The 19,635-nt window shown below is 35.5% G+C and overlaps 1 protein-coding gene across 7 annotated transcripts in view; it reads right to left on the bottom strand.

Moving 5' to 3' along the window:
• DIAPH2 (diaphanous related formin 2) overlaps positions 1-19,635 on the bottom strand; it is a 247,545-nt gene that overhangs the window by 190,651 nt on the left and 37,259 nt on the right. For 5 of the 7 annotated variants that reach the window (XM_054839023.1, XM_054839024.1, XM_054839025.1 and 2 more), the window contains 9 exons: positions 19,045-19,181; positions 17,746-17,854; positions 15,136-15,246; positions 12,827-12,945; positions 11,755-11,871; positions 10,545-10,663; positions 10,192-10,256; positions 8,250-8,354; positions 5,310-5,969 (listed from right to left, as the gene is read on the bottom strand). In XM_054839023.1, the coding sequence (XP_054694998.1) occupies positions 5,310-5,969; positions 8,250-8,354; positions 10,192-10,256; positions 10,545-10,663; positions 11,755-11,871; positions 12,827-12,945; positions 15,136-15,246; positions 17,746-17,854; positions 19,045-19,181 (1,542 nt within the window). The remainder of the gene's footprint in view (positions 1-5,309; positions 5,970-8,249; positions 8,355-10,191; positions 10,257-10,544; positions 10,664-11,754; positions 11,872-12,826; positions 12,946-15,135; positions 15,247-17,745; positions 17,855-19,044; positions 19,182-19,635) is intronic. The other 2 variants (XM_054839028.1, XM_054839029.1) reach the window with 2 other exon arrangements.

Below are 19,635 nucleotides of genomic sequence, written 5' to 3'. Positions count from 1 at the left end.
AATCAGATGAACTGCCCTCTATCTACACAATGATTTTTACCATATTTCTCCCATTCAACAAGTTTTCCAAACAGGCTTGATAACGTATTAGCATCTGGGTTTGAAAGTGTTCTGGCTTTCTTTTGGTGACTTTCTAGACAGTTCCTCAATTCTTCACCACTGATATGCTTCCCTGCTACTTGAGAAGAAATAGTCTGTCTTACACTGCTAGAATACAGAATAACTTATTTGCAAATGATATCTCAATTTGGACCTTCCAGTGACTTAATATTAAGTCTGTAGGAAGAATTATCTTTTTAAATATCAGAAATAGTTTTATACTTAATATCACTTTTTTTTATAGTTTGAATTTGTCAAATGTAAACACAGATTTCATTACAGTCCCTTATTTGATACTGGCTATATTAAAAGAAGAAAGTACTCTGCCATATAGAAGATGAAAGCAAATTTTACTCTTCATGTATGATTCCGAAGAGCTATTTTGTTTTCTAAATATGTTCTTCTTCCAGTTTTTAAAATCTTATCAATTCTTGTTTACAAGTTTGTTAAATGCCAATTGATTTTCAAGGGCTACTTAACTTCAAGACGATATGCAAGAAACTTATCAATATTGTATTTGTAAGTCTCACTAGTATTTCACTGCAACACATTGGTCCTCCACCTTTTTTCCCCTAAGATCAATCTGTTAACGTGTAGCTGCTTTACCACCAGCTACAGGTAAGACATTTTTAAAAATAACTACCTTAATCCAACACTAATGGTGAAGACCATTACAACAAAAGGCACTAGATTAAACAGGAAGAATTTTATTCCCAAAATGATGGCTCCTTAAAGGTGACGATCAAATAGACTTTCCTCTTTTTCAGTATGACGGAGACCTTTGGCACTGTTCCCAGAGCACTTAAGCAAAGTCTCCATCTGCAATTACTTTCCACTGTCACACCAGAGTTCAGATGTACACTTTATAAATTATTTCTATAAACACACGAACATAGTTGATTATAACAAAATTGGCTGCAATGACAAATACGTAAACTAAAAAACTTATTTGTCTATATGTTTACAGCATACTAGTCTGAGTATGTTTCAGAGTTACAAAACTAGTGCAACTGACTCTAGAATCGGATATTACTTAGCAAGGACAACTGACTGTAGAAAGCATAAGTTACATGTACGGCAGGAATTCTTCCTTGCTTATGTGAGACACCTAAATAAATGAAAGAGATAAATGAATTGTAGGAGAGAAACTATCCTAACCAAAGCAGTGGCAAGTCAAAGATGAGCAGCAACTTCAGCAGAGAATAATACTGTCAATGGCATAAAAATTTTCTCCTCCCCTCACTCCCCGCCCCAGAAAATTAGCAAAATATAAATCTGTGATGAAACCTATATTCCATAAGGAAAACAGTCCAGATGGAAATACCTAAACAGATCTAACGGGTTAATAAAAAAAACCCTGGAAGTCAAAGATTGTAAGAGAAGCTAAATGAAATAATAGCCACAAAACATTTTCTGAATAGCCCAGGTGGAAATGCGTTTTGCAAACATTACAGCTCCATTCCAAAAGGAGGAAAAAGTAGTTTTAAAAAAATCCAGGAAATTATTTAATAGAAGCTTGGAAGAGAGTAATCTAAACAGAAAGAAGACAAGGACGTTCAAAGGTAAAATATCTTCAATAGACAATAAACATTTCATAGGACGGGAAGTAACCTTTCCTTTTATATAAAAGGTTTTAAAGGTTACAAAATTGTATAATTCAAATGATTCATAAAAGAGTACATGAACTAAAAGGACTTTTATATGGCTAGATAATTTCAAAGAAAAAAAAAAAAAATCCAAATCTCTGGATTCCAACACAGGATAATGCCATATTTCTCAAAGTAATACATGAGCATCTTCTCCAGCACGACAACTCACACATTCTTGTTTCTTTTTAATAATAAAACTAGGCTACTTAAAACAGTCAATTTTTTCTTCTAGAAAATATAATATATTGGTGTGGCTGGCAGGAGGTTAAAGGAATTTTGTACCAATGTTTTAAGAAAACAGCAGGACTATGTGAGTCCTTTCACATTCAGAAGCACTAAAGTTAATATTTATTCTCAAAAAAATGGTTTTCTGGAAACACATTGAGAATTAGATGTAAATAAACAAAGGAAACCCCTCACCAATTTCGTTTTGCTGCATTCTCTAGTTACTCGTAACATCACCCTCATCTACAATTCTCTAATGGGCCTGAAGTTTCCAGCACTGTGATCCAATGATGTGATTAATTTCAGAGGCTTCGTACTGAAATGAGATAGCATCTTCAGCCAGGAGCAACATCTGGCATCCCAGGTCATCCAGCTCCATCCAGGACAACTTGGTAACACCCAACTTTCTAGAAAGATATATATCTACAACCTGAAAAAAAACCCTGCACTATTTCAGAGTGAGATTTAAATTACATGTTCAATGTTAAATTGCAGCTTAAGGTCAGCAATGACCATCTGTGGCCATTTAACAGCTTACTTTCATCAACAACTTGATTTTACTAAGTTCTTGGTACCAACACACTATTGAGACAGAACATGGCTTTCAAGGAAACTGTCAGACACTAGCTAGTAGACCAAAGATTGAGTACCTTGACAAACAAGGAGCAGATATCCAGTCAAACTACACTGAACTCCAAGCTAGAGCTGAAACCAGATAGTATGCAATATATAAAAGTCCTCCTTTTATTTGCCTTGATGATTTGGTGATCCATATATTTTTTTCCTACAGTAAACCTCAATACATCTAACACATTTTATACCACTCAAAAACTGCCAACCACAAACTGCCTTTAAGATGTGATGTTTTAGTCTTGATGATAGATATAATTATCTAGTACATCAAATTTATTTGCTGTGTATGGAAGGAACAGTGGCTATACTGATCAAAAAGGGATTTTAAAGCAACACATACACAAACACACATGTGCATACTTGCATAACTTCTCTTGTCACAGTGTGACCAATTATATTGAGAGGCAAGTAATAACTAGTAACTGCTCTTCCAAGTTAGTTTACAAATCAGATTGTGCTTGCAGTTAACTGCTCAAGTAAATGTTCATATTTTAAAATGTTTTAAAAAACGAAATTTGATTTAAAATAACCACGTCAAGACTGTGCAGGAGCTCACTGTCACTGGACATTAATGGTGCCCAAACGTTTCCCTTGAGCAGTCCCATAGCTCCTCCCAGTGGCCACAAGCCTGCACTAGCACATCACTAATTTGAAACAGCCAATAAACATCTCTGAGATTAATAACCTACAAGTACCACTACAGCAGAGATACCTGCCTTCTCTGAACTTAAAACTACATTAGACATCACAAACTTAGAAGGTCTTTACATGAAATAGCATGCTGTTATCTATGTTTGAAAACTGCTTTAGGACTATTCCTAATGGGTTGGATACACGTACACAACTTAAAGCAAAGCCACAATTCACGTTCACTGCACCTAACAGAACAGTGCCCCAGCTCTTCTTTTGGGTCATCGCAGCTTTACCATCTCCTTTGATACAAACCAAGAATACAAGCAACTCTCTGCAGAACTATGAAATTCCATGAGCATTCACGCACCGATCATGTTCCACATACCTCAGGAGTCAGAGATGTGCCCTCAGACTTGCCCTCATGACAGGGCCAAAAGAGAAAGAAAACACAGCAGTTACCGACTGCCACCTCCTGCTGTCATTACATAAATCCACCAAGCCTAGTACCTGACCTCTAAAAGCTCATGGAAAGAAATCTCTCACCTAGCAATGTGCAACCCACAGACTTTTTTTAGAAGAGTTTTGTATTGGAACTAAATTAGCTTCCTGGGGTACTCATCTGTCAAACATCAAAGTTCTGTCAATAAGAATCTCATTTAAAAATTAATTATAGTATACAGTATCAACTATATTTGTAAAGTAAAGGAGGGGGGAGGAACATCAGCTTCACAACTTTAATAGAGCCATGACTAACTCAAGTTTAATATTAAATCACATACTGCTAAATCAAATGCAGTAATAAGTTTGCACAAAACTAGATAGCTAAAAATTCACTCTAGTAAAAATTTCTTCAATGCTTACAATAAAAACTGATGTTTAACACCACCATTGCCTTAAGAACCTTCTGGTAAGTTTTGCAGCTATCTTGACAGGGTAAATATCTGCCTTTCTCAAAGAAAAACACTATTAAAGTGTGTTTTGTAGTAAAACTATCATTGACAGGCAGGTAAGGCAATGAATGTCAAATTTTCTTTCAAACTTCCAGAACATATAACAAAACCACAAGAAATACAGACACAAAATAATTGGCTTCATTTCTTAATTAGATGCTTTAATTTACAGTAAATTACTGTATTTATTCAGAGGACTGATCTTAAAATAACTCTTAACCTGGTGTCAAGTCATCTGCCCTTAAACAGAAAATTTTAGTAGTTTAATTCTCTATACTTACTATCATGATACCTATAGAGTTATTTCTTTTAATTAGGAAAAGTTCTTTCGGCAATGCCTTCCCACTCTTCTGTTTTTAAGCTATTCAAGTTCATGCAAGCCTTTTAAAATGAAGCTAGATAACCCAATGAATTACCACCATAGCTGTTTCACTCATACCTCATTTTTCAAAGAAATTCATGGAAGGTATAACCAAAGCAATCATGCACTGTTCTGTCAAGAAGATATCAAAGCTAAAATTACAGATTCTGAAAGCCTGATCCACTTTCAACCTGCCCTCAAAAAAGCAAGAAAAAAAATCATAAAACATAATTTATGGCTCCCACAGCTTAACCCGGAAAAGACAAAACTGAACTCAGAGTTCTGCCTTACTTTGTCTTCCAAAATTCCATGTACCCATTAATACCAAGTTTTACTGCATTTTATACTTAAAGACTCAAGTAAAACCTCTTAATACATCTCCTTTCTCAACATTCTTTCTCATTACTCAGACACAGCTACTTCAATTAAGCAATTACAGTCTAAAACATGTAGCACTTAACTCTATACAAAATCAGCCAAAATTTTGAGAGCTGTTAGCTACAAGTATCCCCAGAATATGGGGTGTTATAGGCTCTTGGCATCATTAAACACTTGGAATTTATTCCATAGCATAAGGTGTCTTTGAAAACCAATACCAACTGAATCACAATCACTGCATTAAAAAAATGTTCTGGATAAAGAAAGGAATGAATTCCCCAAATTGATGAGTACTATTAACAATCTAACGTAAACTCTAGCACACTACCTCCTTCTTCCTCAAAAGCCACTTTTTAAATCAATGGGAATAAAACCAAATACCTTTGACCAGTTGATTCTCTTCATTGTGACTTCCAGCTTATATTTTTTCTTCTCCTTCATCCCATGTGGTAATGCTGGTATCACCATATAGGGAGCAAAAGGAACACCTCCAAGAGCTGGTGGCATTGGAGGCCCACCAAAAGGTGGTGGTGGTGGAGGTCCTGCTCCACCAGGCAGCGGAGGCGGCGGCGGAGGTCCTGCTCCACCAGGCAGCGGAGGCGGCGGTGGTGGCCCTGCTCCACCAGGCAGCGGAGGCGGCGGCGGTATTGCTCCACCAGGCAGCGGAGGCGGCGGCGGTGGTCCTGCTCCACCAGGCAGCGGAGGCGGCGGCGGCGGCCCTGCTCCACCAGGCAGCGGAGGCGGCGGCGGCGGCCCTGCTCCACCAGGCAGCGGAGGCGGCGGCGGCGGCCCTGCTCCACCAGGCAGCGGAGGCGGCGGCGGCGGTATTGCTCCACCAGGCAGCGGAGGCGGCGGCGGCGGTATTGCTCCACCAGGCAGCGGAGGCGGTGGCGGCGGTATTGCTCCACCAGGCAGCGGAGGAGGAGGAGGAGGTATTGCTCCACCAGGTAGCGGAGGCGCTGGAGATGGTGGCGCATTCTCACTTGGTAGGGTTGGAGGTAATGGTGCTGCTTCTGTCAGTTGACCTGTCAGGCTTGGACCCTGAAATATAAAAAAGGAATTCTTTTCATCAGGGAGAGGAGGAGGTTTGATATGAAGTTGAACAAACTAGGATGTCTTGTAGTCAACTGTACCTCAAGAAAAAGTGAGAAATGCAACCATTCTCCTATCTTAATGAGAAGCAATAACAATAGATTATACCATGTACCATAAAACTGCCCAGTAAACTGAATAACCTAGCATTTTTATAAAAACAAATTGTTTCCATTTTAAAGAAAATTTAATAGCAGCAGTAACATTTAAGTGAACAGAACAGCATTTTATTTCTTACCAATGCACAAATCATTTATCCCACTTAGGATATCCTGGCAAGCTGGGGCATCAGTGATGGTAATAACAATGCTGAATTTTAACAACACTAATCTACTGGTGGAAAATGTTCCACAGAAATCACTGAAGCAGCTATTGCAGTGCAAGAGGTTATGGGACCACAGTTGTTCATAACTATCCTGACATCTGGAGGAGGAACAATCATGCTTTCCTTTAAATCTGTCTGCAGTTGTTTCTGTGGTGATAGGAAGAAAGAGCAATTGCAATATCCATTCTAATAAGTTGTAAAAGGAACAATGAAGAGAAGCAGCAGCATGTTAAACCATCAGAGAGGTTTCTGTATTAATAACATGATGCTAGCCTAGTACGAATTCCTCACAGATTTTTGTCCTTCAAGACTATCTATCTGTTAAAAAGTAGCATCAGGAGCTATGCACAAACCACCGTAACAGCTTATATTCTATTTCCTCTACTAATTTTTTATTTTAAAATTATTACGTAACATAGGCTGTTCATTTAATCTGATTTGCATACTATTTCCCTACACAATTCTTTATTGTTTCTAGTTTAAAGGAAGGAAGAGTTTGAAAAAAAAAAAAAAAATCAAGCTGAGAAAAACCTCAGTGCATCTAAAAATAAGTGCCACAATATACTGTATGGGGAGCACAACACTACAGAAAAGGCATAGATACTAGAAAGTTAATGTGTATCATTTTTAATTGTATCATTATTGTGAATGAACTGTAACGTCCAGATAATCTGAACTGTTAGAATCAATATAACAGGACTAATAATTAATTAGACTAAAACTAATTATTTGGCTTTGCACAAGGCATGTGTTTGACCCATGAACTACCACACAAGTTGTAATGCAACAATTGCCAGATGACTCATTAAAATAGACTGTCAAATTTCAGTGTTACATTGTCTTGTAGATATTTGTAACAAACATTAAAATTGGCAAGAACGAAGTATGAACAGAAGTGTCTGTGTGTGAAAACAGAGTAAGAAATCGTAAGACACCAAAGGTTACAACAATGCATCACTTGTAGTGATATCAAAGGACGCAATGTACATGTTAAATGCAATGTAGGAAGTGAGATCATAGGCATTAAGTTATCCCCAATAAGGAAGAAAGGCAACAGGCAGACCTTGCCTAGCATTGAAGGAGTACAAAATAAGCCAGGCTGAGGCAAAAGCATCAAGCCACAGTATCTGTTGGTTCCTAAAGGGTATAAAAAGACCTGTCTAAAACTCAGTTCATGGTCATTAAACAAAAGGAACCCAAGAGATAATATGAGGGCTCAACAGGCAGCACTTCTTGTCCTCTCTGCTTCACAAGTGATCCTGAACAGATCACTCAGAGATAGTGTTTTCGTGCTTGTGAGCAAAATTCATGAGGAAATGAATGCAAGTGAAATCAGCTTTGATGAAACTATCACCTTTGCCCTCTATAAGGTCTTGCATTTTTTTTATATTTACCTATGAGATTGTATAAAGCTAGTGTAATATTCGTTTCAGAAAGGGTTACAGTCTGATATTCAGACTTCAAAAAAAATATTGATGTTACCAGTTCCATGCACATGCTGAAAGGTATGTATATTGTGCACACACAGCTATCATGATTTCCACATTTGCAACTAAAGTATAAAGCCTTCTAAAACAAACACTTTCTGCAAAACATACAGAAGTAGTAATGTTAAAGCATGAAAATACTTGGAGGAAAAAAGGTTATGCTGGATTCAAACTTTTCAATATTTTTCCTCAATAAATCATATCTGTGACAGGTGTTGAATATACTACTATCTGAAAAACGTTAACTCCATTAACTATCTTTAGTAATTTACGCTGGCTTAAAAACAAATCAATACAACTAGGACATACATTTCAAACTCCCTGCAGACAATATAGTCTAGAGCAATTTCCTTTCAATCCTTTAAAAAAAAAAAAAAATATTCAACTCAACTGTCAAACTTACTGTGATTTAATTACCTGCGTTCGTAGCTGTTTGATTTCTGTTTCAAGTTCTTTGATTTTCTCTTCTCGTTTCTGAAGCTCCGCTTGTGCCTCTTGCCGAGCTGTGAACTCTTCATCAAACTGTAATGATTAACCAATACAGAAGTGTTTGTCCATTTATGTCTACACTAGATATTATATTTTCAGAAACTCTTTAAACAATATCCTAACTAGAGCAATAGATGCACTTTCAACTTTAAAAAAAAAATAAAAATATTTTTCCAGTATGTGTTCTTCTAGTACCACATAATTTCTTCCATCAATAAGTCTGAGACAGAACCACTCAGATCCAGCTACTTAGTATAGCTCTAAGTTTGACTGGTTTTTCACTCCCCCAACAGAACATTGCAGATTTCTCAAACTAAAGTTGAGTATGTATCTCACGTAGCAAGCTCAACTTTGAAGAGATGTGTGCAGCTTCAGCAGTATCATCCATGAAGTAACATAAGAAAGGAGGTATCCAAATAAGCCAGTGATCTCTCTAGTCCTTCTGTCCCCATGTAAAACAGAAGTCCAGTTTACAACGTGATTGTGAAAAATTTGCTGTATATTTTCATCCTATTATTGGTTGCTATTATTAGCAATTATTAGCATCTTTAAAAACTTGTTATTCTTTCTTCCACAGGCCAAAACAAGTTACCACTAGGAAGAACATGTGTTGACTGCCACTAACAAAGTACATTATGATAAATAACTCTCCTATGAAAAAATGCATCCACATTTAACATTGGCAAGAAAAAAGGTAATGACTTCTTCATTCAACCTTTCACTGACATTCATAATCATCATGTTCAAGAACATGTACTGCCTTTTGGCCTGCAACAGGCTTCTTAGACCAGACCAGCAAAAAACAAAATTTTGAATGCTTTTAATACACAACAACATGGTATATGAACTTTAGTACTACTGCAGCTAATATAGCACATTCAGCATTTTATAACCTTATGCTGTGATGAGCTGAGATTAACAAATTATACATTAACATGATCTAGAAAACAGGAATTTAAGTAGCTTGAGAAAACATGTTATATCAAGACTTTTTCAGCACAAACACCAATAGAATCGTTTATGGTTGGAAAAGACCTCTAAGATCATCAAGTCCAACAACTGTGATAAAGCAGAAGGATAAGTGTCAATTTCTTTAGAAATACCCCTCAAAAAATTTATTACAAGAAATATACTGAGCTGCAATTCTTCCTACAGAAATAATTTTAAATGTCTAACCTCTCCTGTATCTACTAATAAATGAAAACCACCCTTGACCAAAATAGGAATTAGTTATCAAGTTCCTAATAAAAGAGAACTGAACCAGAAGAATAAAACTGTTAGCAAAACAGGTTGCAAAATGCATTGTAAGATTCCTAAACATAAATAATAAAGAAATAAACTACTCTCCTTCATAACGTAATAATTTATCATGGGCATTATAAGGAAATAAAACAGTATTTTAAAGTTAGAATCTCTGCACCTAAGTCGTCAATGCTTTTTCAAACAGTGAATGACACTGCTTTTCAATAAGTTTCTTCAGGTTCTAAAACAAAGCTAGATGAAGTTATGAACATTTTCCCTCCAATTTTTTCCTTTTTAAAGCATCTACTTGCACATTAGATATTTAACTGTAAGTATTTCAGAACAAAATATCAAGAATTTTTCTCATCAGTTATCTACAACTGAAGATATGTCCAACTAATACTATTCATCTGCTTTTGAATTCAGAGTAAACTGAATCTGAGCTACGCACACACGTACACACACAGAAAAACCCAAAACCCACAGAGCTATTAAATGTGAAAGAACATCCTGCCTGTGAGATACACTATTTCCCCATTTCCACTAAGTTTCTACTGTGAAACAAGCCTCCTGTGTTCCTGTCAGGCTTCTGTTCAATACCTTAAAAAGAGTAATGATTAGGACTTACTTTTCTGGAAAATTCTGCTGCTTTCTTTTCACTCTCTTCTACTTTAGCTTTGTCCACACATGCATCTAGAATTTAAGTAAAATACCACATGGAAGTCAGATAAAACGTATCACAGCTCTGAGGTGCCTTCCAACCATAATTACCCTACAACCTCATGACACAAGAGGCAAACTTCATCAGTGTAATTTTATCAAAGGCTGCAGAGTTTGATCTGGCCTTCTCCACAAGTATACCTGTAGCTTACGTGTGTGTTTCCAGTCAAAATATTCAGTCAATTTAAGTTTAGACAGAAGCATACAAAGAAAAATGTGCACTTCAGTAAAACAAGGTAAAATTGCTTATAGTATACAAACCAACAAGATGAGTAAAATCCACGTCCATTCTTCCTCTATATTTAAAATCTGGGTCTGTGCCACTGCATTGCAATACTATTTGTGATATGCATTCTTCTATTATCTTGTAATACTGAGGTCTAAAAGAAAACATTTTACAAGATAATAAGAACATGAACAACCATTTACGCAACATGGGGGGTGGGGAAAAAGGGGCAACTGACTCCTAATATATGAATTACACAATTAGCAGTAAAAGTATCAACTTAAAAGTCTTATTTGTACTCTGGCTAATGAAGCACCACTGTCAGTTTCTCAGAAGGATATCTGAAGTTCAGGACTCCACAAAATATTGTGCACTTCTTATTTATCATTTGCCAGACAATAATCAATAAAATTAACAACATCTTTAGTGTTTTCAATATATGTTGCAAGAATTATTTAGCACATTCTCAACACAGTGAATCCCATCACTGGCAACAGTACCAACATTCAATTACTTAGAAAATGAGTTAATAATTAACTTATTTGCTTGATATACATCTCTACACAACATCAGAAACCTCTAAGATGAGAGGATTCTGTGCTCAAAATTATTAGTTCTTACCAGTGCAAGGTAGTACATCTCAATTTCACATACCACTGAGCTCTCAAAGTAGGAAACTCTCAAATCTAAACTGATGATATTCCAAACTTTCAAATTTAAAAAAAATTGAAGATTTCTCAGGTTATATTTTACTTCTTGGTTTTATCATCTTGCATATCAATTGTTTTTATCATCCCTTTACAGCAAAAAAAAAAATAAATTACTTCTTAAAACAAGATTTTGTATTGGTATTTTGACACTGCTAGGACACTCTGAGGTGCACATGAGAGAAGCTTACATTGAAAGGACAAGATATAAGGCACTGTGGAAGTAGTTTCAATTATTATTATCAACTAACTTGCAAGTTCTTTGATGTCATGAAGCTATCAAACTTGACTAAAGGAAAAAGGGTTCAACAAGTTAAGAGATTTCGGGATGAGGGTGTTAGAACAAGGTTCAAGTCTTTGAAATAAGCATTATTATATGTAAACAAGATCTTTTCAATATTAACAGTGAGCAGAAAGACAAACACCGCATCAGTTACAGAGCAACTATCCGTGCATGATTATGAGCTACTCTGTTTACCAGGATTTCTATTCTTCCCTCCACTCCCTCCCAAAATCAAGCTAGACAGTTGACACTTACCGGATATAGTAATCACTCCTGATGAGAAGTAAGTGTTGGAGAATTGACAAGAAGTAATTTTCAGAAGAAGTATCTTTCAACATATTATTCAGCAGATGAAATACTTCATTCACATCAGTACAAACATTGTTAAGGAAACACAAGGACTTAAAACCAAAAAATTTTAAAAAAAACCCCAAACAAAAAAGACAAAAAAACCCACAAAAAACGCACTACACCACAGAACACCCACCCACTCCAAACCTAGGTCCCTCGACATTGTTTATATTGTTCACATAAAACATTTCAACACACTGAACTACTATCGTTATTAGTAAATATCCTTTTTCCACTAGGACTATCCACAAAAACTCTGTCCCTGTTCAACAATTAAGACTTGTTTCATTACTACTCAGGAAAATCATACTACCTATCACAGAAACCTGTAAATTTCACACAAAGCTTTCATTTTCATTCTCAAGTGAGACAGGCTATTGGCAAATACACACTATTCAAACACTTTAATTAAAGAAGAAAAGTTACCTGTAACAACCTGCTCTGTAATGCAACAACATTAGTGATTTTATATTCCTCTCATTGATTGCATCTACCTTCTTCTGCTTCTTAAGTACCAGCTACTACTCTCTCAAAAACTGAAAGCAACCATTCTGAACTTAGGTAACTTTAAAGTTCCCGCTTCTTCACAACTAAAGAAGGAATGCATCTTAAGTGCTTCAGAACAGACTAGAAATTTTGTTCCAACTTAGTTATCAAAACTCATTTTTCTTCAAACTTGTAATCCTCCATGGGTGTAATTTTATATCTTCATGTACTGCAAGCAAGAATTCAGCTTAGTAAGTGTTGTTTATGAAAAATTAATTCAGTTCCCAATGACTTACATTTGACATGCAAATTTAAGTACTAATTTTCCAAATAAGTCTTTACCAAAAAAGGGGAAATAAATGTGCTTGAGAAAGTCCCTGGTAAGATACACAACTATGACAAACAAATTGCACGTAGAGCATTCTAACTTACGTTTCATAAAGTTATTAAATGATGCAACAAGTTATAACACCATTTCTACAAAGGATATTCCATTTCAGCTCTGATATCATTGAGACGATGTGACAGTTCAATTAAGTCTTCTTCTTTGTTCTCATCAAACACTTTCAGCTGAATATCAAGCTCTTCATTGTCCTTATCTTTCAGGCCCTATTTTTCAAGGCATAGTATATCTTAATTTTCCCTTTTTTAAAGCATGAATTGCTCCCCTTCAAAGATTATATCATGACAAAATATAAGAAATTAACCTTTGGAACAAGAGTAAGCTGTAACTCAGTGTCTGGGGCTTTTTATTATAATTGCCCAGCTGAGAAAAATTAAGGCAAAATATAAGCCAATACAGCAGGTATGGGCTGCAGAACAAACATGAAGCCTTCTAATTGAGGTGAGTTCTCTTAATGGGACATAGTCTGCAGTTTATACTTGTTAATGTCTGAGTTTCTTCAAAAAAAATAGCATAAGAATATTTCAAAACATTAATGAAAGTGAATTTAAGAAGCCTAAAGAAGTGTAAAGATACACTTACAACTTCGGTTAAGTTAATCTAGGTCATAGCATAAAAACATCCAGAGTACACTGAGAAATACTTACAAGAGAAGCAAATAACCAAAACAAAAATTAGTACTTGGAGCAGGGAAAAATTTGTTTTTCTTTTAAAAAAATACAAGTAATTTCTCTAATACACTTAAGAACCAAGTTTAGGTTCCCACTAGGCAAATCACAAAAAAGGAAACTAGTTCAAAAGCCATTAGTGTGAATGCACTCCATGCTTTAAATGAAAATTGGCCTGGAATTCTCATAACTGGATGTGCACAAACTGAATAGCAATCACAAACGTTCCCTAGAAAAGTAGAAATTCATACCAATTCTAGTGTTTGAAAACCAGAGAAGGCTACTATGAATCTGGACAGATTAAGAGAGAAATATGGATCCTCCTCTGGATTGTTTTTTGTTCAAGAAACCCTCACTTTAAAATTTCTTGAAAATTTTACCCCTAAGCATAGATATGGGCATGAAGTTTTCTTAAAATGCTTTATCGTTCAGAAAGTTGCTTCCTAATTGAGGAGGGGGGACGGGGGGGACGGACACGGACAACCAAAAAACCCAAACAACAACAAAAAAAACAACCACCACACCCCTCTGCCTTGGACATTCATTCCCTGAAGAATTATTGATTTGAGTTCGATGTGTATGCTATAATTAACACCTTACAAATAAACAAACAGCAAGATGATCTTGACTATTAGTCGATATTACAGCTTAAATGAAATAATTCATTAACCTTACTAGAGACAGAATTTCAACACAATAGCTGTTCAACGTTTTTAGAAAAGATTGCTATCCCTAAATATGAATTGCTTTCAAACTCGTATCTGGATGTCAGTACACTCTACAAAGCTTTCTATCATGATGTATTAAAATTCAGTTTATTTGCCATCTAACCCACTCTCAATTCTTAAAGGTTTCAAACATTTATTAATTGTATAAACTAACTTTCAGTGGATTAAAAAAGCCTAAGAGTTCCTCAGGCTTTCAGATATTCTACAGCAAATAAAGACAGCAGATCACATTAATTACAAAAATTAACATACACATATCCGTAACAGCTTCAAAGTTGAATGCGCTAAAAACCTGAAGGTTTTTATTCCTGACAAATGTTGATGATTCAATAATTTTGTATCTTAAGAGTTAGAGCAGTATAAATTCTGTTTCAGACAAATATAAGCAGGTACTCTTCAATTCCTCTCATCTTTTGTGAGAAAGTGCTCGGTAGCTTAATTATACATACTCTTGATGTAAGCACCAGAATTGTTTCTTGGTTAAGAGCTACCAACCTACCCTTAAGTCCCAAATACTCATACACAACTACCCATAAAGGCATACTTCTCTGCAGCTGCATGAAGACATGCAGTCTCAAAGAGAATGCAGGAGTAGATTTGATTTTCCTTAAAAAGCCCAAATGCATTTTCAGAAGGCAGATTAAAGAAAAACAGATTTCACAGAAAACAACAGGAACAGCATATACAAAGAAAGTTAATCCAAGATTGGTTCCACAGCCAGACACACGTTCACTGCATGTGCTTTGAGCTCATCATGCTAAATTTGACTACTCTAATTTAATTTCTAATATATTGTCTTGTTTCAACTACCATTCTAGTTTACATAGCTAATGAGAGCCTAAACTTGCAACTATGCAGAATGAAAGCTGATTCGGATTGATAGTCTTTTCCAGATCTGACCTTCCCCACCCTCAATATTTCACTTCTGCTTCTCTCTTTAAAACAATTTTGTTATCTTCAACAATTGACTGTGATCAATTCCTATAAACAAATGACTTACAGGCAATATTTTCTTCATGCCACAACGCAAAAACTCATTTCTCAAGTGTATCCTGAAATCAAGTTCGTCTGGAGATGTAACAAGGGCATTGATGAGCTGCATACATGCTACCTGTTATCAGAAATACAGGCAAAAACTTTTAGTATGTATAGAATGAAAATATTGTCTTTTACTATCTCAGTTTAATAATAAAACCACATGTCAAGAGATGGATATTATTTATTATGTGTTACACATGCAATACAACTTTGGTTAATTTAAGCAACATCGAATACTGTTTTCATATTGTGAGTGCCTCTGCTATGTCAAAATTCTATCACATAAAGGATCGTACTGTATTTCAGAAAGTTATTCCCACACTACAGTTCCACACTGCAACTCTGTCTCTTTCTCCTCAGTATTCGCCAATTTGAAAACAACCTGGTTTTCCAATAATCAAAAAATAAAATAAAACACCACAAAAACAAACCACACAACAAAACCACCTCAAAAACACCCAGATACAAAATATTGCATATCACCAGGTGTCTTTTCAAGTTCTGCATGGCACTTTTGAAAAATGCCTGAAGTCTCAGGATACTGGCTAATGCTTTAATTGAACAGCTGTGCACTTTAATTGATTTACTTTAAAACAGGTAGACAACAGCGTAATGCCAAAAGTGCTGATCCACGTTAAAAGACTAAAATGGGACTCCAGGGAAATACCAAGTTTGGTAAAAGATGTTAACTGCAAAGAGAAGTAGCATTAGAGTAAGGAAAAAAAAAATCAATAGCTGCAGAGAAAAAAAAGTCAGATAAAAGCACCCTTCCTGTTTTAATCACATTCACTATTTAGTTTTAATGGAACACCTCATGGAGCCTTAAATTTCTATTAAAACACTCTTTCAAAGGCACTTCCTTTATATAGCTGCATCTTCAGATAATGTAGTGTCATCATGCTCGCCTGAATGATTCTTGTTATTTTACTACTATGACATGACTTAACAAGCCAAAGTACATGTCCAATCTGAAATTAATAGAGAGAAGAGGTACCATCTGCTATGATTGCTTTTGCCTGAAGAGACTCTGGCTTAATGGCTTGTGCTAATACAAGTAAAGAACAATTTTGTCAGAAACAAGTTAATGAGTCTTGCAATTGTATCTTTACTCATGTAAAAGTGAGGTTTGGGCCAGGGCGGGGGTGGGGGGAAGATGGGGGATGCAGAATGTTGTGTGGTTGGTTTTGTTTGTTTTAAATCAACAAGGTCATAAAGTAGGAGACAACTTCAAAATGAATTCTTTTGTGATAGCATTATTAAGATTAGAATGTCATTTACAGAAACTTATTGAACATCATTAACTCATCAGCTCTGAAACAAGAACTGATGGTAAACATAGCATTAAGACAACTAGCTGACACATGTGATCTAAAAACAGGAAAAGGTATACTTTCCATGCATGTATACCTGCCCTGCCTGAATTCTACTTTCCCATATCTTTCAGCCATGGCACCTTAGCAATACAAAATTTGTATAAATACTGTATTATGAAACGGAAATAAGTCAAAATCATCCTTTAGTTGGATACTCAGTCACTTGGTCATTGTGTCATTAATTTTTCAGAAAAAGGTCAACCATTCAATTGACCAGAGAGGGGCTACGATTTGCATTAAGGTGTCATTACCAGGGAGAAAGATTGAAAGTTACCAAAAATCTTCATAGCCAAATAAAACTTTTGACTGCAGTTCCTAGAAAATTTCAGTACAAAAAACCTTCAAAATACTTAACTATTTCAAAAGGATCTATGCTTATCTATTTTTTTCATTCAATAATATTACAAAAAGGTGAACAGTACGGCAAATGTATTCCTGCCACAGGTACTTCAAACAGTAAGATACTTGAAGTGTGTGCTCAGTTAAGACCTTACAGTTGTGGTTCTAAATTAAACTCAAATACTCACATCAAGAGCACAACATGAACTTGTTTTGTCTTTTTACAAATACATTACTTCGATGGAAAAGCCATAAGTACAGGAGGTTTTGTTTACTCTGAATGGGGCATGACAGGGAGGAGTGTGGGGGAGTTGGGGGGGTGTTTAAACTAGCAATGCAACTTAGGAGTACTTTTTCCTCCTTCTCCCTAAACCCAAAAGAGATACGGGGAGCAATGCCTCCAGCTTCTTAAACTCCAACTTCCTCAGGGCTCCAGTAACAATAACTAAAACATTTCAGAGGACAGACTGAGAGCTGGATCTTTATGGGTCCACTAAACCAGTCCAGAAGATAAAGCAGTGACAAAGATAATAAAATGCTTTCACGGACTTATTACCTGAGCATTACATCAGGCATCCAAGAAAAAGAATATCACTACTTTATTTTTATTAGGTCAAGACTTTTTAATCCTATTTTTGGGACAAGGAAGTGAGTTTCTTGGTTTCACACCATTAAAAATTAGAAACTCTAGTATCAGCAGGCCATTTCTATTTAATTTTCCTCTTTTATTGAACACTGAAGTAATAGCACTAAAAGACTTTGCTGGTAAATAATTTAAAGATCATAAAATAATACACAGTCTTCAAGTATTTTATATTATTTCTGAGGTTTTAGTAAGCATATAAAAAAAGTAAACCCACCTGCAGTTGTAAGAATTCATGGTTTTCCAATCCTTCAACAATCTGAGAAAAACGTTCTATGTTGTGCCTTTCAGCAGCAGTTGTTATAGCACCTAAAAGCCTGTCCAGACTAAGAGAAAGATAAACTGTCAAAAAGCATACTACAGTCAACGTGCTCACTTTAAAGATACTCAGCCCACTATTTACACAACTCAAGACTTTAGTGCACTGACAGAGAATCCGAATGCATTTATTTACACTTATCTTTATAAAGCTGAAAACAAACCAAGAAACAGGTGTTAGAAGATCTACAAGATTAATGTTGAATTAAAAAAGGTGAATAAATCTCTAAATTATTGTGACATTCAGCTAAGAAACAACCAAGGAAGAAAAAAAAAATTATCACCTTTGCAAGACAGTACACAAGGTACTTAGCTGACCTGTTTGACATCTGGGAATTCTAATAAATTGTCTTTTCAGAAATCAAAATGTTTTTATTTATTGCATACAAGACAGAGTTTGCCATTTTTAACCTTCAGTAAACTAAGACAGTCAATAATTCAAAGCAAACTTATGACAACTCATTATCTTTGTTTTAAAAAGCTCATGGATATGTGCTACATACTTCCATAACTTGAACTATTCCAAACTTCAGCTATAAATATAAACTTTTTGCCCTTTTCAAATCTGCTTTGTTTAGGTAGAGGTGATATTTTAATGAAATCCATAAATATGCTTATTTCTATATTATTAATATTAGATTCTAAACTAATGAAACATTTTAACATGTACTGTCAAATCAGTAATTTTCAAATATAATAAATTCATCTCCCATCCTCATGGGATATGTCCCAATCTCAATCCTCCCCTCTATGATAGGCTCAGTAGTGCCTCATGCTAACACACATTGTTCTACATTGTCTTTAAATCTAACAGCTTTCCTTGTCAGAATTAAACGTTCACAATTCCTGATCATACTCATCAGGGATATATGAAATAACTTATATATTTTTTTTTTCAGCAGCCATTTATGAACAGTTATGGCTCATTAAGTCCTCTCTTCTCTACAGTGAAGAATCATAATCCTTTCAGACCTTCCACTTCAGCCACAGTTTGTAGATCTCTGGTCATTTGGCTTTTGTCCGATTTAATATTGGATTAATGCATCAGAACAGGTAAAAGTCTCTTCATTTAAACTACATTAAGAAAGTAAAGACTTAACAGCCTACATTTGTTTCACTGACAAGTTCTCACCTGTTTCCAAACTGATAACTCATGAGCATTAAAAAAAAAAAATAATTGTTTCAATATCTTACTTACATATTGTCCTCTCCAACAATACAGAGAGCAGAAAGTATTTTCACTGTTTCAGTCATCATATGTGGTTGCTTTGGATCAATTGCTCTTGATAACAGCAAGAGACTTCTTTCATCTCCTAGAATCCTTTGCAATCCATACTTCAAGAAACAAAAAGCTTACAGTAAAAAGACTGTCATTGCCTCGAATACTCATCATCATTGGGCTTCAGATCCTTAGGAATCCTCACATCCACTCCCCCCCACATGAAGTTTGGCAACACTCTACTACAGCCTTGGACTATTACTGCTTGGGGACACAATTCAGTCTTCCTGATCTTACATTTGAGGCTTTCTGCAAAGAGAGTCAGCTCCCAAGGAAGATACCGTGTCTTGTAAAATCAGGTATCCAACAAGAGACAAAACAGTTTCTATTTTCTATCTATATCTGAAACACCTCAATAGTATGAAAAATTCACTTCTTTTCCCCTCTCCCTGTAACTGTAAGAGCTCCTGGCAAGTCAAAATAATATTTTCCACACAATGACCTATAGAGTTTGAAATTCTTTTTTCAAACAACTGTCTTATTTATTGTATATTCTATTTCACTTTCTGT

Source organism: Grus americana, chromosome 12 (assembly GCF_028858705.1).
Source record: "Grus americana isolate bGruAme1 chromosome 12, bGruAme1.mat, whole genome shotgun sequence".
Taxonomy (NCBI): Eukaryota; Metazoa; Chordata; class Aves; order Gruiformes; family Gruidae; genus Grus; species Grus americana.
Note: the sequence above shows the minus strand (reverse complement) of the source record. Positions and strands in the feature narration are given on the sequence as shown.